At 39.6% G+C, this 24,504-nt stretch overlaps 1 protein-coding gene across 3 annotated transcripts in view; it reads right to left on the bottom strand.

Moving 5' to 3' along the window:
- The window catches only part of rbm39a (RNA binding motif protein 39a), a 45,758-nt gene that overhangs the window by 2,378 nt on the left and 18,876 nt on the right, over positions 1–24,504 (bottom strand). For all 3 annotated transcript variants that reach the window (XM_060836528.1, XM_060836527.1, XM_060836529.1), the window contains 10 exons: positions 22,743–22,796; positions 21,637–21,754; positions 20,826–20,978; positions 14,206–14,343; positions 11,363–11,428; positions 11,015–11,219; positions 9,170–9,256; positions 7,597–7,629; positions 6,321–6,402; positions 828–933 (listed from right to left, as the gene is read on the bottom strand). In XM_060836528.1, coding sequence (XP_060692511.1) covers positions 828–933; positions 6,321–6,402; positions 7,597–7,629; positions 9,170–9,256; positions 11,015–11,219; positions 11,363–11,428; positions 14,206–14,343; positions 20,826–20,978; positions 21,637–21,754; positions 22,743–22,796 — 1,042 coding nt within the window. The remainder of the gene's footprint in view (positions 1–827; positions 934–6,320; positions 6,403–7,596; positions 7,630–9,169; positions 9,257–11,014; positions 11,220–11,362; positions 11,429–14,205; positions 14,344–20,825; positions 20,979–21,636; positions 21,755–22,742; positions 22,797–24,504) is intronic.

The raw sequence follows: 24,504 nt of genomic DNA, 5'->3' as shown, positions 1-24,504 counted from the left end.
ATTTCACAAATTTACGGTTGCAGTATTTTTTGTTTTCATTAAGTTTTAGCATTAGTTTTTTTTTATTCCCCGCACTAAACTTTTACATTAAGAAAGGTTATTACATCTGTTTACCCACTCGTGACCATTGCTACATATGAAATTGTTCCGACCTAATATTCAAGTGGAACTAAAACAACCACAATTGGTCAGAACAGCAGGACTACTGAAAACACAAGGTGGAATGTGACCGTAAGCAATTAATGCATAACTAGACCGTATATTAAGAAAAAAGGATGCCTGGAAACAGCTAAACAATGGATTTTACAGTCCAAATGACTGCCTGTGAAATGTTGAATCACAAAAACATACAGTGAGCATGGCCATTTTTTCCTACTTTACCTCTGGCAATTCCCCAATTCAGCACACCTGCCTTCTAATGGTGCCCTTTCAAGTATTTATCAAATTCTCAACTAAACATTATTAGTGAATCTACTTCAGAAAGCTCCTTACAGAAATCACAGTTGTTACATTTGAAGAACGTATTTTACTATTTTGCTGTTTTTAAGAGTACATTATTATAGCGTCAAGTCAGATAGCGAGAGAATAAGGAGCCGAAACCCACAGCACTGCGTGGACTAATTACATAAACTTTCTGCCTGATCAATGAACGGTTTTGTCCTTACTTGAAATTGTTTGCTTCATCAACTGTTTTTCTAATGGAATACTTGTTTTAAAATGCTTTCTAACTTGTGCTACACCACTGATTCAAATGGCAAGCTTCTCTGTAACAAACCCTTGAAAATGCCAACACAAACAGAAAACTTTCATTTGGACAAATTACTCACCTGGGGCGAATTTTTGTCCACAAATATGTGAATTACACCTCCATGTTTATTACATTCTTCAATCACATCATCGCGAATTTCTTGGTCCCAGGCTGGATCATCTTCCCTTTAGAAGGAAGTTGTGCAATAGTTACCATCACATACTAAAGTACCTCTAATTTTCCTAATCCAGAATCTCAGCATACATTAAATTTAAAAATAGGTGAAAGCATTAGGAAATTGAAGCATTAGGAACTCAACCACTCACTGAATGTACAAAACTTAGTGAATAGCAAGTAACAAACGTATCCCAAGTAAAATCAATTTGTTACTTTGAGAAATAGGAACTTAAACTTGGAAATCAGACCTTATTACCTAGCTGGGTTTATTAAGGACTGACCAGATGCATAAAGACAGAAGGACCTAGATTTAACCTATATTGCTGTCTAGGCAACGGTGGATACCAAAATCAAGGTCACCACCTGGGTTAGGAAGGGAAAGGGAATTTGGATGTTCCTAATTATCTCCATTCTGAAAAAAGTGAGGATCCTCTAAGTAAGCAAGTTAGTAAAATCTTCAATCCCATATCAGGTAAACATAAGAATAGGATCAATTGTGACGGCACCAACCACCAAACAGAAGTTCCATTTATCACTGGGACTCTCATAAAAAACTATCTTTGGGAAAGCTTATTAAGAGGTTGCTGTCACTAACAGATCCCCAATATAATTTCAATGCCTCAAATGAAAGCATGAATTCCGAGTGTAACATAAAGATAACCAACTTAACTAGAAAGAGCGAACATTTTACAGGCAATTAAAATAATATAACTGAAACAAGAATCCAGTGACAGGGGCACATCAGAATATCCCCATCAATGCTGGGTAAGTGAACTAATATATTCGGGCAGCGGCTAAACCCAAAACCCAACATATGTAGTGACTCCTACCCACCCTCCTCCTCTAACCACAACAAAAATGTGGAGGCTTGGTATGGTAACTTTTATAATTTTTTTTGGCAATTTGGAGCAGAGGGGATAGAAGGTACTGCAATTGCATGCTCCTCTTGCAGGATGTGGGAGGTAAGGGTCACCACTGGTGACCCTGCTGACTTGACCTGTGAGAAGTGCACCCAATTCCAGCTCTTTAGAGAACGTGTTAGGGAACTGGAGCTGGATGAACTTTGGATCATTCGGGAGGCTGAGAGGGTGATAGAGAGGAGTTGTAGGGAGGTAGTCTCACCTAAGTTACAGGATAAAGGTAGCTGGGTGACTGTCAGGAATAGGCACTCACTGCAGGGGTCGTCTATGGCATTTCCCCATAATAATAAATATATCATTTTGGATACTGTTTTGCGGGGAGGAAGAATCAACCAGGGGACAGCCACAGTGCCCACTTCTCTGGCTCTGTGGTTCAGAAGGAAAGAGAGCAGAATAGGGGAGCAATAGTAATTGGAGATTCAAATGGTTAGGAGGATCAGACAGGAGGATTCTGTGGGTGTGAATGAGACTCCTGGATGGTATGTTGTCTTCTGGGTGCCAGTTCAGGGACGTCTCAGATCAAGTCTACCAGATTGTCAAGGGGGACGGTGAGCAGCCAGAAGTCATGCTACACATCAGGACCAAAGACATAGCTAGGAAAAGGGATGAGGACCTGAAAAGTGAATATAGGGAGTTAAGGTGGAAGCTGAAAGTCAAGACCAGCAGAGCAATAATCTCAGGGTTGCGCTAGGAACAAAGAATGAGTGCAGCTGAAAACGTGACTACAGAGCTGGTGTAGGAGGGAGAGCTTCAGCTATGTGGATCATTGGGATATCTATTGAGGAAGGTGGGACCTATGTCAGGAGGACGGGTTGCACCTGAACTGGAGGGGTAACAGTATCCTCGGAGGGAGGTTTGCTAGAGCTCTTCACCAGGGTTTAAACTAATTGGCAAGGGGATGGGAACTGCAGCTACCAATCAGAGGATGGGGTAGCTGGTGTATAGGCAGATACTGCGTGCAGAGAATCTGTGAGGAAGGATAGACAGTTGATAGGGCAGGGTTGCATATCAGTGTGATAGGTTGGAATGTGTTTATTTTAAAGCAAGTAGTATCAGGAATAAGGGTGACGAACTTAAGAGCATGGATCAGTACATGGAGCTACAATGTTGCGGTCATTACGGAGACTTGGATATCACAGAGCAAGAATGGTTGTTGCATGTTCCAGAATTAAGGTATTTCAAAAGAAATTGGAGGGGGGAGGTAAGGTGAGGGAGCGGCACTGCTGATCACAGATAGTATAACAGCTGCAGAGAGAACAAGACGGGGTTTGTCTACTGAGTCATTATGGGTGTAAGTCAGCAACAGGAAAGGAGCAGTCACTTCATTGGTAGTTTTCTACAGAATCCCCAATAGCAATCGAGACATAGAGAACAGATAGGGAGGCAGATTTTGCAAAGGTGCAAAAATAACAGTTTTGTCATGGGTGACTTCAATTTCACTAATATTGACTGGAACCTCCTTAGCACAAATATGAATGGAGCAGATTTTATCAGTTGTGTCAAAGAAGGATACCTGACTCAATATGTAGATAGGCTAACTGAAGGGGAAGCCAAATTGAATTTGGTGCTTGGCAACAAACTAGATCGGGTGTCAGATCTCTCGGTGGAAAAGCACTTCAGTGATAGTGATCACAGCCCCCTGACCCTTACTATAGTCGTGCAGAGGGATAGGAGCAGACAATATGGGCAAGTATTTAATTGGGGGAGGGGGAATTACAATGCTATTAGGCAGGAAATGTGAAGTATGAATTGGGAGCAGATACTCTCAGGAAACACATGACAGAAATATGGTGGTTGCTTAGGGAGCTCTTGCGAGTGCTAGATAGGTTTGTCCCATTGAGGTAAGGAAGGGATGGTAGGGTGAAGGAACCTTGGATGACAAGAAACGTGGGACATCTAGTCAAGAGGAAGAAAGAAGCTTTGCACTTAAAGATTGAGAAAGCAAGATCAGGCAGGGCTCTAGAAGGCTACAAGATAGCCAGGAAGGAACTGAAGAATGGACTTAGGAGAGCTTGAAGGGAACATGAAAAAGCCTTGACGGATACAATTAAGGAAACCCCAAAATGTACCACGCTTGTGAGGAACAAGAGGATGTCCATAGTGAGGGTAGGGCCAATCAGGGATAGTGCAGGGAAGCGGTGTTTGGAGTCGGAGGAAATAGGGGAGTCCTTGATGAATATCTTGCTTCAGTATTCACAAGTGAGAGGGAACTTCTTGTTGTGAGAAAAGTGTGAACCAGGCTGATATGCTCAACCAGGCTGATGTTAAGAAGGATGATGTGCTGAAAATTTTGAAAAACATGAGGATAGGTAAGACCCTTGGGCCAATCAGGATATATCCAGGAAGCAAGGGAAGAAATTGCTGCAGTCTTGGCAGTGATCTTTGTGTCCTCACTGTCCACTGGAGTAGTACCAAATGATTGGAGAGTGGCAAATATTATTCCCTTGTTTAAGGGAATAGGTATATCCTGGGAATTGCAGACCAGTCAGTTTTATGTCAGTGGTGGGTAAATTACTGGAGAGACAGAATTGATGTTTATTTGGAAAAGCATTGCTTGTTTAGAGATAGTCAGCTTGGTTTTGAGAGGGGCAGGTATGCCTCAAGCCTTACTGAATTCGTTGAGGATGTGACAAAACACACTGACAAAGCTAGAGCAGTGGATGTGGTGCATATGGATTTTAGCACGTAAGCTCATTCAGAAAATAAGGAGGTGTGGGATACAGGGAGATCTGACTGACTTTATACAGAATTGACTTGCCCATATAAGACAGAGAGTGGTAGCAGATGGACGGTATTCAACCTAGAGCTCGGTGACCAGTACATATTCCGCAGGGATCAATTCTGGGACCTCTGCTCTTTGTAATTTTTATAAATGATTTGGATGAGGAAGTGGAAGGGGTGGGTTAGTAAGTTGCCGATGACACGAAGGTTGGAGGAGTTGTGGCTCATGTGGAGGGCTGTTGTAGGTTGCAATGGGACACTGACAGGATGCTGAGCTGGTCTGATAAGTGGCAGATCGAGTTCAATCTGGAAAAGTGTGAAGTGATTCAATTTGGAAGGGTGAATTTGAATGCAGATTACAGGGTTAAAGGCAGGATTCTTCACAGCATGGAGGAATAGGGATCTTGGAGTACATGTCAATAAATCCTTCAAAGTTGTCACCCAAGTTGATAGGATTGTTAAGAAAGCATAAGGTGTGCTGACTTTCATTAGCAGCGGAAGTGAGTTTAAGAGCCCCGTGATCAACCTCTATAAAGCCCTGGTTAAACTACACTTGGAATATTGTGTTCAGATCTGGTTGGCTCATTATAGGAAGGATGTGGAAGCTTTAGAATGTGAAGATTTACCAGGATGCTGCCTGGACAGAAGAGCACGTCTTAATGAAAGAAGGCTGAGGGAGCTAGGGCTACTCTCATTGCAGCAAAGAAGGACGAGAGGTGACTTGACAGAGGTGTACAAGATGATGAGAGATATAGATAGAGTGGATAGCCAGAGACTTTTTCCCATGACGCAAATGGCTATCATGCTGGGGCATAATTTTAAGTAAGGTGATTGGAAGAAGGCTTAGAGAAGATGTCAGAGGTATGTTCTTTAGAGAGGAGGGTGCATGAAATGCACTGCCAGCAGTGGTAGCAGAGTCAGATACATTAGGGACATTTAAGCAACTTTTGGATAGGCACATGAATGAAAGTAAAATGAAGGGAATGTAGGTTAATTTGATGTTAAAGTAGGCTAAAAGGTTGGCACAAGTGCTGAAGGGCCTGTACTGTGCTGCACTATTCTATGTTCTAATTCAGATCTCGGTGCTGCATTGGCCACTTTCAGTCTATTCTAACACTCAGGAACAACACAAAAGCACATCATCATCTGGGGTAGAAATTAATTGAGACATAACTGCAGAATCTCAGTAGGGGCCCAAAAATGCATTCAAGTCTTCTGTGAATTTGCAACTGTTTTCAAGCTGTCAACATGACACAATATCACTTTGCCTTAGATAGCAAGCTGATAGTTATCATCAGATTTCTATGCACACAACTTGGGAACATTAATTAAAAAACAAACATTTTGATGCTGATTGCCACATGCCAATCATTAAACATTTTGACGCCGCTAACAGGTTGAAAAAGAGGCACACTATAGCAACTGGCCCTAGCAACAAAAGTGATGTACTTTAACAACTTGCTCATTTCTTGAATAAAACATTTTTTCCCCACATTAATTATCAGTGGACTTAATTGACAACCTACTCAGTTTATATAGTTTGATAATTCAAATTTCTGCAGCAGTGAATTCCCATGTTCTTATATTCGTTACATTAAATCATTCCGATTATTTGTCTCAAAGGTCACTGAATAATTAGATTATAAATGGAAAATAGATATATAGGTTGCTAGCGAACAATGCTTTATTTGGCGTTATATTTTAGAATGTAATTCAGGAAAACAATCAACAGAAAAGAATTCGAAAACACTTACGACTGTGGGTTAAACATGTTGGAGAGCTGAAAACACTGCGTCGCTATTGGTGGGGTATTTACAGTCACAGGAGGATTCAGTGCTGAAATAACAATAAGACTTAAAATAATGCCCAAAAGACTAATTATGTATCTGCTTGAATACATATGTACATAGCAAATATAAATATTTTTAGTTTATGTACTTTCAATAACTTATAATTGCCCTTAACTACTTCAAAAAGTAATTAGTTTGTGTTCATATTGCTCCTGCATAACTGCAATGCCTATATATATTAGATTAGATTACTTAGATTAGATTACTTACAGTGTGGAAACAGGCCCTTCGGCCCAACAAGTCCACACCGACCCGCCACCCACCCATACCCCTACATGTACCCCTTAGCTAACACTAGGGGCAATTTTAGCATGGCCAATTCACCTGACCCGCACATCTTTGGACTGTGAGAGGAAACCGGAGCACCCGGAGGAAACCCACGCAGACACGGGGAGAATGTGCAAACTCCACACAGTCAGTCACCTGAGGCGGGAATTGAACCCAGGTCCCTGGCGCTGTGAGGTAGCAGTGCTAACCACTGTGCCACCGTGCCGCCCACGGCCATATCTTTAAGTGTGTTACAATCTGCTCACATCCTGACATAATATACACTGTAGAATTTTAGTTATGTGCCAGTTCACTTTTGAAATTCCAGAACTACCAGACATCTTACAAAAACTAAAAATAAGCTCTGATTTAAATAGTGCTATTCACAATCCCAAACAGCATTACATCCAATCAAATACATTTGAAGTACTTAACAGATTGAGAATGAGAAAAATGACATCATTACGTACTGCAGTGTTGTGTCATGGTCACATTAGTTTCAAAAAACCTTATGATCATAAGGTAGAATACTTGCAGCACTCCAGGTGCAGTCTTGAATATAAGATCCACACAATACAAATTCTGGAATATACATAGAGGATTCTGCTTTCTCAGTTCAGTACAGAAATGTTGCACTTTTGGAAGTACTGACTTTCAAGCAAGGTATTAAACAAAGGCATCAGATGCCTGTGGGATATAAAATTCTCCATGAAACCTTCTCCAGGGTGTCCTTTCCTTAATTACTGTACAACAGATTAACTTGAAGAATGCGACTTATTCACTATGCCTGCATTTTGAACTGCACACAGAACTAAGTGCAGCACTCTGCACTTCGAATTTGTCCAAATGTTTAAAGAAAAGTGATAATTTTCTAGTTTAATTTTAGAAAAAGAAAATTCCTGCAAATTTTTACCTTCAGTCTGTTGGATAATTCTTGCTTGCAAGTCTAAGTGCAAAGCAAAAACAGAAAATATTAAAGAGTTATATTTAAAACAATGTTAATTAACATACAAATCTTTGCTCAACTAGCCTCGTAGATTAAAAGTGCACACTACACAGAATCATATAATTAAAATACTATACAAAGAAAATCAAAGCTGTATTAGCTGCACCACTAAACATCAAATTTATAATTAGGACCCTGTAATGACAAGTACTGTATTTTTGTATTACACTGAACTTGATTGCGAAACATGAAGATTTGAATTAGGGGATAGGAAAAGGCCACTTGACTGGACTGGCAGAACTGAAGGGTCTAACTTCCACATCTGTATGACTATGATTGCTCAAGCCATTCAGTAAAATCATGGCCATATCCACCTGCCCCCAATAAAATTTCACTCCCTTATCAAGAATTTATCCAAATCTGCCTTAAAAATAAATAAAATTTCAGCACCCCCACAGCCAAACAGAAAAAGAAATTCCCTTTTCATTTCATCACAGAATATCACATTTCAGGATTATGTCAAAGGGGCAAACTGTATCTAAAGGCAATATAATTACTAAAACTAGGGTATGTAAATTATGATATTCTTCCAGTGTTCTTTCCTAAAAGAAAATGGTGATACACAATTCAGATGTAATTCACAGGTAGTAGCCACCTCCTAGCCTTCTCTTAGCATTTCTATCATCTACTCCAAAGGGACATTCTGTGGCATGAATACATTACACAACTTAAATATGAGGAACCTCCCCACATCAGTGCCCAGAACAACTTTTGTGTCCAGCATTTTCTCCCCAACTTGCGCGACTCCTATCAGCTGCTGAAAAGATCCAACTTCAATGAGATTAACTAGAGTAGCGCAAACCATACAGTGAAGCTAGAATTTTCCAAACAATAGATCAATAACTCTCGCTCTATTATATCTGTCCGCTTAGCCAGTGAAATAAAGATCTACATCACTGATTCAACATTATGGAATAGAAGCAGAACTAGAGTCAGTGATGTAGAGCATGGAAACAGACCCTCTGGTCCAACCTGTCCATGCTGACCAGATATCCCAACCCAATCTAGTCCCACCTGCCAGAACCTGGCCCATATCCCGCCAAATCCCTCCTATTCGTATAGCCATCTAAATGCCTCTTAAATGTTGCAATTGTACCAGCCTCCACCACTTCCCCTGCCAGCTCATTCCATACACATGCCACCCTGAGTGAGATTGAAGAAAACACAAATTTCTCACCCATTTCACTGGTTAGAAAACAAGGTGTCCCGTTTTCATCAATGTTAATATTCCGCAAGAGCTGGCTTCTCCTTAGAGTGGAAAATCTATTATTTATCATAATATTAGCAACCTTTCTAGTCTTAACAGAGGTACAGAACAGATTCCCCCAAATTTGACCATATTGTGATTGTACTGCAATGCTAATGGACGAGTTGGACTGAAGGGTCTGTTTCTGTGCTGTACATCTCTATGACTTAATTAGGACATGCACAAACACCAATCTTGTTCATTGCTTAAAAAGTCTGAAAAATCTAATCATACCCGTTACTGCTGCCATGGCACCCAATGAAATATTGCCACTCATCTGCAATGCTTGCTGTGCTGCTGGGGGAATTTGCAACCCTGTTCCTGAACCAAAATAAAATAGATAAATAAGAAAAGCAGACATTGCAAACAAGAATAATTATTGCATTAACAACATGTCAATACAGAAATATTTAGGAACCAGATGACAAAACAGACATAAATTCACTACAAATGAGAAAATTCAGTAGGTTTAAAAAAAGAATTACTCTAACTGGTAGAGTTGAGGCAAGTGGTGTTCAAAAGGATAGGTGCTCGAACCATGTTCATTTATATAAACAATTGGGATTCAAAAAACAGGACTGCAATTATCTGAGGCAATACAAAGTTTAAAGGGGTACAGTTAAACTGAGGAAGACAGCAACAAAATACAACATCATTAGACCAAGTTTGAAGAATGGATATTGACGTTAATATTAATGCAGATAAATGAAAGGTGATGCATGTTGGGAGTAGGAAGGATGCAGATGAAGGCTACATATTACTTGGATAGCAAAAGCCTTAATGCAGAAGAGAGATAAAAGAATATAGGGGTGCACATTAACTCAATTTGAAGTTGCGATGGCAAATTAAGGTCACAGAAGTCCATACTTTTGTGCAAAAAGTAAAATCATATTTCATACAGCATCTTAGACCTCGGTATGACACAAAATGCTGGTCACAATATAACAAAAAAGGAGACAAAGAATGACATGAGACAAAAACATATAATGATAACAAAATAAACAGGGTGCAATCATCAGGGAAAACTAACAGGCTTGGGCTCGATGCTTAACAAAACCAAGCTGCAGGTGACATAATGGAAGTATTTGAAAATATGAAGGGCTTGACAACATAGGAAGATGCTTTCATTTGTGAGAAATTCTGAAGTTACAGGATATAAATCTAAAACCACTATTAAATCCAAGAGGCAATTCAGGATAAGTTTCTTCATCCAGGGAGTGGTGAGAAAACGAAACTAGTTACCAACTGTTATTTGCCTCAGCAACTTCAAAGGTACATTTAAGCAGAATCTAGATAAATAGATGATATAGACAGGAATAAAAAAGTTACAAACACTCTTCGGACAAGATGTCAAAGGAGGGTGGAAGCTCATGTGGAGCTAACATAGCACAAGATCTGAGGGACTGAACTATCTCCTTCTATATGGTAAATTCTATGTATAATTCATGATACACAATTTAAAAATTCCTAAAATTGGCTTCTCCACAACTGTGAATCTAGTTACAAGAGAATATAATAGCTACTGTAATACCTACTGTATTGCTACTGTTAAAAACTACTAAATACATTTGTAAACAATTTGCAGGTTTTTAAGGGGACAGGCTTGAGCTTTCACAGGGGTCTCAGAGTGCCTTGGCTTACTCTACAGTGTGGCTCCAAAGGACCAGTAACATTGTTGATTTTGGAAGTCAACTACTTCCATTCAGTCAAAAATGGATCAAATGCTGCATGCTATTCAGATTCAAGTCAGCATTTTCAGAAAAGGAAATCATATTACAATTGCATCTCAACAATGTTGCTCTGCCTGCTGTAGGATAATTAAATTTTGAATATCTTTATCAATCTTTTAACCAGAGGACAGAACAGACTGGACTGAGGAATCTTATTGTGAGGAAAATTACAAAGTACAAAACCTATGCAACAAAACCAAAGAAATAAAATTTCAAAGTAGTCCATTGAGTCTATATGCAATTGAATTTAAAGTGCTACTGTAACCCTATTCAACAAGTACAGAGGATGAATCTGCAGGATAAATTTCACAACAGTTTCAAATCTTCCTACCCACTCCTATTAAAATACCTTCTGCAAGCCTAGCCATCAACTGTAGGCGTCCTGTCGTTCCAAGGTCAATGCCAGTCCTCTCCAGTTCATCGCTGTCCAAGAACGAGCTTGCATTGGATGAATCTGATCGCTCTGTAACATGACCAACCTTCATTGGTCTACCAGCAAGTTCAAAGCCATTCAACTGTTCCAAAGCCTTCTTTGCACACTCAGCATCAGAAAACTGAATAGAAAATATCAAGTCACCAATTAGTTTTAAATTAATTTGGGCAATGATTAAAAAGTTCTTGCTTTTTAGAGAACTTGTTCAAAACAGATGATGGAAAAACTTATTTCCAAAAAGGGGAACAAAAACCTCGGACTTACTGTTATGAATCCATAACCTTTTGACCGCCCGGTTTCACTATCCATCATCAGTTGGATATTTTCAATCTAAGAAAGCGAACAGTAAGCACAAAATCACAGTTTAAACAAACTTCAAATATGCATGTAAAAATATACAAACTCTATGCCTAACCTATAAAGGTCAAACCTTATTTGTAGACATTCTACCAATCAAATGAAATTCTGAGATAATCTGCTAACCAGTTCCAATTGTCAACAAGTACAAACCTATCATCAGTAAGGAAAGACTCCTGTGTAGAACTGAACCAATCTACAAATTTCGGATGACTGTAGTTGAATGCAAATTGCCGAGACAGTAATTGTTAAAAACTTAGTTAAGATTCCACATCAATGCGTGCCTTAAAAAAAGGCCTGTGTTTTCAAGAAAAGCATAACTGGCAGATGAATATCAGACAAGATTTGTAAAAGATTTAAAAGAACGTTTAATACTGCGAATGGCAAATCAGCGTATGTATTGATTAATGGCTATTTGATAAGCAGCTGGCTTTACAACCCTGCTGAGGTTGAGCTTTTTTAAAAAAAAATTGTTCAAGGAGTATAGGCGTTTCTCTCTAGGCAATTAGAGTCAAAGTGCCATAGACATGTACAGCATGGAAACAGAACGTTCGGTCCAACACGTCCACGCCGACCAGATATCCCAATCCAATCTAGTCCCATCTGCCAGCACCAGGCCCATATCCCTCCTATTCATATACCCATCCAAATGCCTCTTAAATGTTGCAATTATACGATCCTCCACCACTTCCTCTGGCAGCTCATTCCATACACGTACCACCCTCTGCGTGAAAGAATTGCCCCTTAGGTCTCTTTTATATCTTTCCCCTCTCACCCTAAACCTATGCCCTCTAGTTCTGGATTCCCCGACCCCAGGGAAAAGACTTTGCCCATTTATCCTATTCATGCCCCTCATAATTTTGTAAACCTCTAGAAGGTCACCCCTCAGCCTCTGATGCTCCACGGAAAACAGCCTAAGTCTGTTCAGCCTCTCTTTGTAGCTCAGATCCTCCAACGCTAACAACATCCTTGTAAATCTTTTCTGAACCCTTTCAAGTTTCACAACATCTTTCTGATAGGAAGGAGACCAGAATTGCATGCAATATTCCAACAGCGGCCTAACCAATGTCCTGTACAGCCGCAACATGACCTCCCAACTCCTGTACTCAATACTCTGACCAATAAAGGAAAGCATACCAAACTCCTCCTTCACTATCCTATCTACCTGTGACTCCACTTTCAAGGAGCTATGAACCTGCACTCCAGGGTCTCTTTGTTCAGCAACACTCCCTAGGATCTTACCATTAAGTGTATAAATCCTGCTAAGATTTGTTTTCCCAAAATGCAGCATCTCGCATTTATCTGAATTAAACTCCATCTGCCACTTCTCAGCCCATTGGCCCATCTGGTCCAGATCCTGATGTAATCTGAGGTAACCCTCTTTGCTGTCCACTACACCTCCAATTTTGGTGTCATCTGCAAACTTACAAACTGTATCTCTTATTGCTCGCATCCAAATCATTTATGTAAATGACAAAAAGTAGAGGGCCCAGCACCGATCCATGTGGCACTCCACTGGTCACAGGTCTCCAGTCTGAAAAACAACCCTCCACCACCACCCTCTGTCTTCTACCTTTGAGCCAGTACTGTATCCATATGGCTAGTTCTCCCTGCATTCCATGAGATCTAACCTTGCTAATCAATAAGTCTCCCATGGGGAACCTTGTCGAACACCTTACTCTAGTCCATATAGATCCATTACAAACAATCAGTTAAGGAGGGCAGTTTTCTTTCCCTAAGGAACATTCATGCACAGGACAATTTTTTTTCTAATAATTGATAGCAAGTCTGTGGGTTGCCATTGGCTAGCTTCTTCATTCAGATTTTTCATATTTCACCAGCTACCATTGTGTATCCTCTGACATTAGGGTTCTGGATTACTGGGCCAGTGGTATTATCACTTAAATGAAAAATCATTCATGAGACATGCATGTCACTGGCTGGGTCTTACGCATTCTTAGTTACCCTGGAGACGGTGGCGTTGAGCTGCCTTCTTGAATTCCTCAAGTCTATTTAGTACAGATAAACCAATTGCTGTTAGGGAGGGAGTTCCAGAGTTTTGACCTAGCAGCACTAAAGAAATGATGATACATTTCCAAGGTATGATGGAGGAGTGGTTTGGAGCACAGTTTGTAGGTGGTGTTGACCTTTTTCTGCTGTCCTTGACTTTTTGGATGGTAGTGATTGTTAGTTTGGAAGGTGCTGTCTAAAAGAGCCTTTATGAATTCTGCATTATTTTCTGCAGGCTGTTGCCAATGTGCATCAGCAGTGAAAAGAGTAAATGCTTGTGAATGCAATGCCAACCAAGCTGGCTGATTTGTTCCATATTGCGTAAAATTTCTTGTTGAAGCTACACTCATCCAGACAAGTGACAAGCATTCCAATACACTCCTGACTTATGCCATGAAAGACACTTTGGGGTGACAGGGTGGTGAGTTGCTTGCGGTGAGATTCATAGCCCCTGAACTGTTCTTGCAACTACAGTACTTATTCTAGTTCAATTTCTAGATAGCCATACACCAGGATGTTGATACTGTGGGCTTCAGCAAAGGTAATGCCACTGAATATTGATGATATCCAACAAAAGAGAATCAATGTTTAATCAGAAGTGTTACAGGGGTATTTAAACACAGATCAAAATACACCAGTCTAACAGAACTAGTATCCCATATTTCGCAACAAAATTTGATTTAGTGCATTTAGTGAATTCTTCAGACCAAGGCCCCTCTAAATCTTGACATTATACTTACTCTCCCAAAGGGCTCAAAAATTCCTCTCAACATTTCCTCAGTAATATTGAAGTGTAACGATCCTACATATAGCCTCATTGGTCCTGCTGTGCCTTTCTGTAGGTTGTTAGCAAGAGCTGCTGCTCGGTTCTTCTCAGCCTGTTTCACATAAATGAGTGAAGTTAACCTCTTTTGAAGTAGTACATAGAATCACTTGTTAAAATTGCTTCCAAATAAACCTGTTGGATTATAACCTGGTGTTATGTGATTGTTTAACTTTGTCCACCCCAGTCCAACACCAGCTTCTCCACATCAAGTTAAAATACTATGATTGTAACCAAGGTAAGATGAAATTGACAGCAAATTGTAGAAATACTACCAAAGAAAAAGAATATATTTACTAAATGATAGAGCATTGAAAGAATTCCATTTTAAATAATGGTGTCCATGATGGTTCTTTTATTCAGATATTACAAACAACTGAATTAAGTTTGAAAAAAGATCCCAGGTTCTTTTCATGACAATATTAAACCTTATTCCACTAAATGACAGTTGCAAGGTAACGAAGCCTCTGGCACGAAAAGGCTGCTCATCGGCTAAGAGAAAGTAACTGTCTGTTTATCGAGTATTTTAATAAGTTCATTGTTGACTTTAATACATTTTTCCTTACTTGCTCATTAACTATACACATCACTGGCAAGGTAAGTATTTATTAACCAACTGTAACTGCTCACGAGAAGGTGACACTGCTGTTTTCCCTTGAAATGTTCATCAACTATAGCCGCAGAGTTATGGAGGGTATTTCAATTAAGTGACAAATGACAAACATTTCCAAGCCAGGATAATCTGTGGTATGAAAGGAAACTGAGGTAGACAATGTGGCTGAGGTACTCAGTGAATACTTCAAATTTATCTTTATCAAAGATGCTGTCAAAAATCAAACAGAATGTAACTGTGACAGCAGGTAGGCTAAAAATTGATGAAAAAAGATATAAGGCTGACTTTAATTAAAGCTGATGCAATCACGAGGATCAGAGGATGAAGAGGAAGAAAGCATGAAAATTGGAAGCACTGTCCAAAATCTCCCAATCCTGCTTTGATAAGAGTTGTGCCAGAGAACTGGTTAATAGTACGGTTTAGATGCTGGTTACAACGGCTTTAAGCACAAGCTCGAGATGCAGAGTTCATTCTGACATTGAAGAATTTCTTATAATAGGTCAATCAGCAAAATTCACAAATGTCAATTCACCAGCATGAGCTCATTAAAGACAAATTGTGTTATCTAATTTGGTTGAGGACTTTTTTTGATAAGGCAACACAGTTGACCAGAGTAATGCAGTTGACATGGTGCACAGACACACAAAATATATTTAAAGAGCGTTATAACAGGCTTGTCGGCAATTGAATAAAATGGGACAATGGCACCCTGGATATAAAATTGGCTGAGTCAAGAGAAACAGTGTTGTAAGGTTTATTTGGGGTCTGGAGGAAGGTACACAGTGAGGTTTCAGGGAATGGTAGGAGGATCAGTGCTTTTCTTGATTTAGATAATTCATGACATAGACATAGGGTATTAAGGGATAGGGGACCACAAAAAAAAAGACATTGAAATACCGACCATCTAATAAGTACATTAAAAGCAGACCAAGCTTCAATCTGAAAGGCCAACTCTTGTTCTGTGATGCTTACTATCCGACAACTGTCAATTCCCCTACAATTATGAAGTTTGACAAAGTTTTTTAAAATATAGATTGCCAGGGTCATGACTGAAATGGCATAATAGATTGCTCATCAGTTGTGTGATGCATTACATGTACTTAATTGGGAAAAAAGTTTTATGTTAAAAGATAATAGATCCACAAACTGACCAAAACTGAAACATTACTTTGGATGTACCTGTTGACTAAGCTTGCAAACTGACGATTGGTTCTGTTGTCAGCCCTATCCACTGTAACTTTCAAGGAAAACTTCCACACAATTCTTGCAACTTCAAAATGGCATGTCATCTCATTTCTAATATTTCCAATGTTACTAATTAAAATATGATAGTTACACATACCCAATTAACATCTAGCATTTACAATGCAGAAAAAGGGTGCCACTTAGTTTCACAGGGGCATAACAAAAACAAACAAGATGCCAAAGACCAGAAGAACGAACGATCAAAGTAACATTTAGGCTTGAATTGGCAGAGAGATTTTTGGGAGTGATCTAAAGTATCTAAATCACTGAAGTAGTAATGTTGGAGTACACAACAGAGAAATGGCAGGTTATTTAGTCTGACACTAATGATTCAAGAAGTTGGTGAAGGTGGCGTTTGGTATTCTTTTCTTTACTGGTCAGACGATCGACTGTAAGAGTTGGGTGGTCATGTTGTGGCTGTCCAGGACATTGGTTAGGCCACTTTTGGAATATTGCATGCAATTCTGGTCTCCTTCTTATCGGAAGAATGTTGTGAAACTTGAAAGGGTTCAGAAAAGATTTACAAGGATGTTGCCAGGGTTGAAAGATTTGAGCTATATACAGGAGGAGGTTGAGTGGGCTGGGGCTGTTTCCCTATAGCATCGGAGGTTGAGGAGTAACCTTATAGAGGTTTATAAAATCACGAGGGGCATGGAGAGGATAAATAGACACGGTCGTTTCCCTGATGCAGGAAAACTAGAGGGCATAGGTTTAGGGTGAGGGGGGAAAGATACAGAAGGGGCTTAAGGTGCAACGTTTTCACACAAAGGGTGGTGCATTTATGGAATGAGCTGCCAGAGAAGTGGTAGAAATGGTGGAGTGGTGGAACATTTAAAAGGCATCTGGATAGGTATATGAATTGGAAGGGTTTAGACAGATATGGGCTAAGTGCTGGCAAATGGGACAAGATTAGGTTAGGATATCTGGTCAGCATGGACAGGTTAGACCGAAGAGTCTGTTTCCATGCTGTACATCTCTATGATTCCAAGATTAAAACTTGAGATGAGAAACAAGATGGAGAAGCAGTGTAGGTCAGCAAAGGTCAGGATGGGGACAGGATGTGTAGCTCGATGCAGAGCACTGAATGGCCTAAAAGTTACAGCGTTAGTGAGAATGGTATTTATGCTATCTTAGCAACAGATGATGCTTGACTATATTGGGGTGTGAGAATATGAAACAAAGCAATTGCTATACTCTCTGACTCTATTTAAACAGCATAGCATTCAACAAAAGTAAGCAACTGAGGCGAACCATGTTGTTCATGTTAAAGCCTGCAAGAGGGAAATCAAGGTAAATTAATACAATCAATGATTGTAATGGTTAGGCTTGAAGAAGCACATTGATTGGCCAAATAAAGTTGGTAGAGCCAGTCTTGAAAAGGAATTCATACAATTTAGTGGTAACTTTCTTTTACGGCACGCTACTGGACCTACAAGGGAGTGTGCAACCTTAGACCTGGTACAGAGGAACCTCGATTATCCAAATATCAATTATTCAAATATTGGATTATTGGAAGGAGATCTAGAGATCCCGATAGAAACACTACATCACAGACGTGTTTCCAACACTGATAGCGTCTTTTGTTTACAGTGATTAAAAGTGAACTCGGCCAACTGAAATGCTGCCGAGAACAATCCTGGACATCGACGGGAGCCCAGGCACCTCTCCAAATGACTGACATGCCGCTCCCTCTCTTTCCTCACTCCACTTTCCCCAGAGGTCCACACAACAGTGTACCCTAAACCCCCCATCACCTTCCCCAGATTGTCTCTCCAACATTGCCCTGTACAGGGCAAAGAAACCTGTCAAAAAGTTTAGGTAAAAAGTTGTGTGTGTGTGCGTGCATGCTATTTGGAGACTCATCCCCCAAAAGACAGTCTTGTTGGTGTCCAGTCCGTCTGCGCCGAAGAGAGGGCAGGGGCAGAGGTGGGCGATATTTGGGGTGAGCAGAGGCTCACATGCAGTGTGTTGCTGCCTAGTCTCCTGATCGGAGAGTGGACTTAACACAAAACTCCCGAGCACCAGAGGTAAGTCATTGAATCAATTAACAGAACGAAGTAGTGCCCATCTCGTTAAGATAATTGAGATTCCTCTGTATTGTGTAATGAGAAAGTAAAATTAATGATCTCGTATTTAAGGATCCTCTTGGAAGGAGTGATCACAGTATGATCGAACTTCGGATATAAATGGAGGGTGAAATAGTATCTACAACCAGGGTGTTATGCTTAAACAAGAGAGACTATAATGGGGATGAGGAAGGGGTTGGCTAAGTTAGACTTTGAAAATAACATATATGGTGGAACAGTTGAGCAAGTGGAGGACTTTCAAACAGACTTTTCACAGTGCTCAAGGAAAGTATATTACAATCAAAAACAAGGATAGTATGGGTAGGAAGACTAGCCTTGGATAACCAAGGAAATAAAGGAAGGAATTCAGCTAAAATCTCAGGCGTACAAGTAGCTAAGAGTAGTGGGAAACAAGAAGATTTGGAAAATTTTAAAAAGCAACAAAGAACTACAAAACAAGTAATAAAGATAGATAAATTATGAATGCAAATTAGCACAGAATATAAAAACAGGTAGGAAAAGTTTTTACAAATATACAAAACAGAAAACGGTGGCTGAAGTGGTCCAAGGTCCTTTGCAGGATAAGGAAGGGGAATCAATATTGGATAATGCTGAAATAGCCAAGGCCTTGAATAACTATTTTATGTCAGTCTTCGCAGTGGAAGATGTGCCTAACATGCCAAAGAATGTTGTTAAGGATACAATAGGAGGTGAAGACCTCAATTCAATCATTATCACTAAAGGGATAGTGTTGAACAAACCTGTGGATCTAAAGGTGGATATGACCCCTGGTCCTGATGGAATGCAGCCCAGGGAGCTGAAAGAAATGGAGGAAGTTACAGTAGATGCAATAGTGGTAATTTATCAAAATTCATTGGACTCAGGGCAGGTCTGGAAGACAGCAAATGTCACGCCACTGTTTAAAAAAAGGGTGTAGGCAAAAGACAGGCAACTATAGGCCAATTAGATTCCAGCATTTTAAGATGTTAAGCTATCAGTAAAGAAGAAATAGTGAGACATCTGGATGTAAAGGGTTCCATCAGGCTGACATGGATTCAGGAAGGAACTCAACAAATTTACTGGAGTTTTTTGAGAATGCAACAAGCGCAATGGATAGAGGGGAAAGGTAGATGTTGCATTCTTGGATTTCTCGAAGGCATTCGATAAGATGCTGCTCATCCATAAGATAAGAATACACAGAGTTGTGGGGAATGTACTGGTGTGGGTAGAGAACTGGTTAACCATTAGAAAGCAGAGAGTTGGGATAAATGGGTGTTCTGATTGGACATCAGTGGTGAGCGGGGTGCCTACAACTGTTCATGATATACATAGAAAAGATTTGGAAGAGCAGACCAAGTGTAATGTATCCAAGTTTGCTGATGACACTAAACTGAGTGGAAAGGCAAACAGTGCAGAGGATGTGGAGGGTCTGCAAAAGACTTAGATGGGTTAAGTAAGTGACTATAGGTCTGGCAGATGAAGTACAATGTTGGTAAATGTGAGATTATCCACTTTCCAAATAAAAATAGGTTAGAGTGTTACTTAAATGGTGAAAGATTGCAGCATGCTGTCGTGCAGAGGGAATTAGGAGTGCTTGTACATGAATCGTTAAAAGTTGATTTGTGGGTGCAACAAGTAATCAGGAAGGCAACCCAAATATTGGCTTTCATTGCTAGAGGATTGAATTTAAGAGTAAGGAGGTTCTACTACAACTGTCCATGATGTTGCTGAGGCTGCACCTGGAGTATTGTGCACAATTCTGGTTTCCTTGCTTGAGGAAGGCTTTGGAGATGGTGCAGATGAGGTTTACCAAGTTGATTCCGGAGATGACGTGGCTACCCTAGGATGAGAGGTTGAGTCGCCTGGGACTGTACTCGCTAGAATTTAGAAGAATGAGAGGGGATCTTATAGAAACATATAAAATGATGCAAGGGATAGATAAGATAAGCAGGCACATTGTTTCCATTGTTGGGTGAGACTAGGACTGGGGGACATGGCCTCAAGTTTAGGGGGAGTAGATTCATGACAGAGATGAGGAGGAACAGCTTTTCCCAGAGAATAGTGAATCTATGGAATTCTCTGTCCAAGGAAGCAGAAGAGGCAGTTTCATTAAATATATTAAAGAGACAGTTGGATGAGCTTTTACATGGGAGGGGCATTAAATGTAATGGGGGATAATGCAGGTAGGAGAAGCTGAGACAACAAATAGATCAGCCATAATCTTAATGGATGGTAGAGCAGGCTCAATGGGACAAATGGCCAACACCTGCTACCATTACTATGAAAATATGAATATTCACAACTTTAACATCGGTTGTGTTGAATGACTAAAATGAGCCAAACCCAAATTAGAGGAATGCAATAGCGAGCTAAAGGGTGGTGAAGTAAGAGGTTACCCAAGTGCAGAAGGGTTAATAGTCAACACAGATTTCAGCTATGGACTGTTGTGGTACTGCCCCTACCTCTGGGTCAGGAGGCCTGGGTTCAGGTCACATCTATTCTAGTGGGATACCATAACGTCCCTGAACAGTTGATTAGAAAAAAAGATCTAGAATTCAGCTAATATAATGTAGTTTCTAATCTGAAGATTATATGGAGATAAAATTCCCTCACCTGTGAAGCCTGAACAATAATTGGCACACCAAGCAGCTTCTGCCCAGTCAAGCCGATGGCGAGTGGAACTGAGCTCACATCAACAAATTCCACATAAGCAATTCCTTTTGAACGCCTTGAGTTCCTATCTGATATCATTCTGACGTCTCGAACCTGCACAAACACAGATGCAATTCTTGCTCAATTCAACAGCTTCAAACCATAAATGCACCAGTTATAAAATAATGCCTTCAAATCACTAGACACTAGATCTTCCATAAGGGTTTGGAAATTGACACATTCAAAATTTTACATTTATAAATAGAATCAGAAAACAGTTAAGCCAAAGCTAGGTTGGCAAAACATTCAAAAGGGCATGATATATTCTCCACTGAGAGACACAACCTCAAGACAGATTACAGTTATATTTTTCTGTCTTAAGTCCAAAAAATGGCCAGAGTATATGATGCAGGTGTAAATTTGCACCACTAAAACAGAGATGCTTTTTAGACATAATGCTTGTATGGAGGTATAAAATAAAGTTCAACAACAGCTGACTCTAACATACCAATATTTTTGCAACATGTACAATAGAAGCTTAACATACTATGGCGAAGCAGCATCTCATCATGCACTTCAGACTAATCAGAAGTCGCAAAATTTGCTACTTCCTTATGCTGAGTGAACAAACTGGCAGTTTTGAAGAAAATTGAAATCAGCGAAGTTCAAATGTCTTTACAAGCTAAACTAATGTATTCCCCCTCCCTGTTGAAGAAAATTCCAGAGAAATATTGAAAACATTACTCTCATTTAGCATATTAAAAAATCCTACCTTTCCCACAGATGAAAAGAATTCTTCCAAGTCTCTCGGTCGAATTCGTGCTGCAAGTTGCATACAGAACACAGTTCGGGCATCTCTTTCTTCAGGAGAAATATTATCGATTGGCTCCCTATGGTTTACGGTAAACAGAGTCTTAGATCTGAGATCATACATTAAAATTTGATATAATTCTTTCACACTGCAATTAACTTAGAGGCTTATGCCCGAAACATCGATTCTCCTGCTCCTTGGATGCTGCCTGACCAGTTGTGCTTTTCCAGCACCACACTCTCGACTCCGATCCCCAGTACCTGCAGTCCTCACTTTCCCCCAACTTCGAACTAAGAGTGCCAAAAAGGGTGGGAGATGCAGGAACTATTAGACATTTCATTATTTAGATGAGCACTTGAAATGCTATAACATTCAAGGCCACGGGACAAAAACTGGAAAATGGGATGAGTATAGATAAATGCGTGATGATCAGCAAGGATAAATGGGTTGGAGGACCTTTCCCTGTGCTATTAAAACTCTTTTTCATTGCCATTATATAAGTTACAAGACCAAGTATATCTGGTAACAATGAAGACACCAAGTGAATCCAACTTCAATTATCAGGAGGTTTCAAAACTCACCAACTCAAGCTTTCAGATGTACATTTAAAATTCCAATAAAAGCAGCCAGATTTAGAGCTACGTAATTATTAAATATCCTCAAATAGGCCCTCGTTTTGATATAACAAATTGAAGAGTTAAAGCTATTCAATTTGTTATATCAAACTGGCATGATATTGCCATTAAGATAATTTTTCTAATTTTAAAAGCCTGAATTAAACAGGGAAAATGTAATCAAAGCAAATATGATAAAAATGTACAGTAAATAAAACAGTACATTTCAGAGTAAAACAAAACTGATTAAGAGGCAAACCTTTATTGTAACAGGTTTTGTGGTGTACATCCCAAAACATAATCATGTGATTCTGAACTTAAAAAGTGTCAGTGTTAAATCCAATGCAAGTCAAGCCTGACTGTTTTTTGTTGCCAGTTTAAAAAAAGGCACAATTTATGCATGAAATGCAATTTTGTCAGCATGTACAAGACGCAGCTTTTCTGAAATATTACCTTATTGGACTTTTATCCTTTTTATGTGGGCTTCTGCTTCTTGAGCGCCTTCGACTTTGGAATTGGAAGAAAACACAAGAAATAAGTTAGGACTTTGAGCAAAGTACAAATGCCACTTTAATTTCACTCTACGTTTTCTTAAATGAAATGTGTTGTAGCAAATCATGTATTGGTAAGATTCCAAGCACAAGCGCTAACTGGAAAGGGACCAATATACTGGCAGGGCGATCTGCTTGCTCTTTTTCAGGGGCCTTTAAACTAGTCAGGGTGGGGGTGTAGAGGGTTCCTAAAGTAGCAGTGAAAATATAAAGGCAGATGAGGATGGTTCTGAACGAAAAAAACAAGTTAACTAGAAAAGACAGACAACAGCAAGTCAGAGAACGAGGTAACTTTGAAGAATTAAACTGCATTTATTTATACTGATGAACTCAGGGCATATATGGGAACATGAGACAGGGACATTGCTATTACAGAAACTTAGGTGAGGGAAGGTCAGGACTCACAGCTCAATTATCTGGATTTTAGATGCTTTAGGAAGGATAAAAAGGAAGGCATGAGAGGAGTGGTAGTGTTTTTGATTAAGGAAAATAATACTACTGTACTAAGAGGATATCTCTGAGGAATTGCCCAGTGAAGCCATATGGATAGAACGTAGAAATGGGAAAGGGACGATCACCTTGATGGAATTATACCATAAACCTCCTAATAATCAGAGGGAAATTGAGAAGCAAACATGTAGACAGACCGCAGATATATACAAGAATAAAAGGGTTGTAATAATAGGGGAATTTTAATTTTCTAAACATTGAATGGGACTCCCATACTGTTATGGGCTTGGACGGTGAGGAACTTGTAAAATGTGTTCAAGATAATTTTCTTTATCAATATGTAAATATAGTTACTAGAGAATGAGCAAAACATGACCTTCTCTTGGGACATAAGGTAAGTCAAGTGACTGAGGAGTCAGTGAAGGAGCACTTTGGAACTAGTGACTATAATTCTATCAGTTTTAAAATAGTTACGGAAAAGGATAAGTTTTCCATAAAATTTAAAGTTCTTAATTGGAATAAAGCAAATTTTAATGGTATGAGACAAGAACTTTTGTAAGTTGACTGGATTAGACTGTTTGCGTGTAAAGGGACGACCACCAAGTGGGAAACTTTCAAAACTGATAGCCAGTGTTCAGAGGCATTATGTTCCTAACAGAGTGAACGGTAAGACTGGTAAAAATTGGGTATAATGGATGAATAAAGATATTGAGGCTCTTGTCAAAAAAAGAGAGCGAGCCATGTTCGATATTGACAACAGATCATATGCATCTTCAATAGTGCAATGGGTGCAGGGATATTCTTAAGGAAATCAGGAGGGCAAAAAGCGGACACAAAATGTCCTTAACCGTATCTGTAAGGCTAACTCAAAGAGACTCTACACGGACATTGAGAGCAAAATAGCAATTAGGGAGAGAATAGCACCCCTTAAGATGAATAAGGTTGCCTTTGCATTGAACTTCAGGAGATGGGAGAGATACTAAATGAATATTTCGCCAGATTTACTGTGGAGAAAGAAATGCAGGCTAGAGAAATCAGAGAAATAAATGACTGATGTTTTGAAAAATAGTTCACATAATGGAAGAGGAAGTGCTGGAGGTATTAGAAAACAAAGGTGAATAAATCACCTGGACCTGGTCAGGTGTATCCCAGGACGTTATGGGAAGTTAGGGAAGAAACTGCAGTTTCCCTAACAGAGATATTTGTACCATCTA

The sequence above is a fragment of the Hemiscyllium ocellatum genome, chromosome 15, assembly GCF_020745735.1.
Source record: "Hemiscyllium ocellatum isolate sHemOce1 chromosome 15, sHemOce1.pat.X.cur, whole genome shotgun sequence".
Lineage (NCBI taxonomy): Eukaryota > Metazoa > Chordata > Chondrichthyes > Orectolobiformes > Hemiscylliidae > Hemiscyllium > Hemiscyllium ocellatum.
Note: the sequence above shows the minus strand (reverse complement) of the source record. Positions and strands in the feature narration are given on the sequence as shown.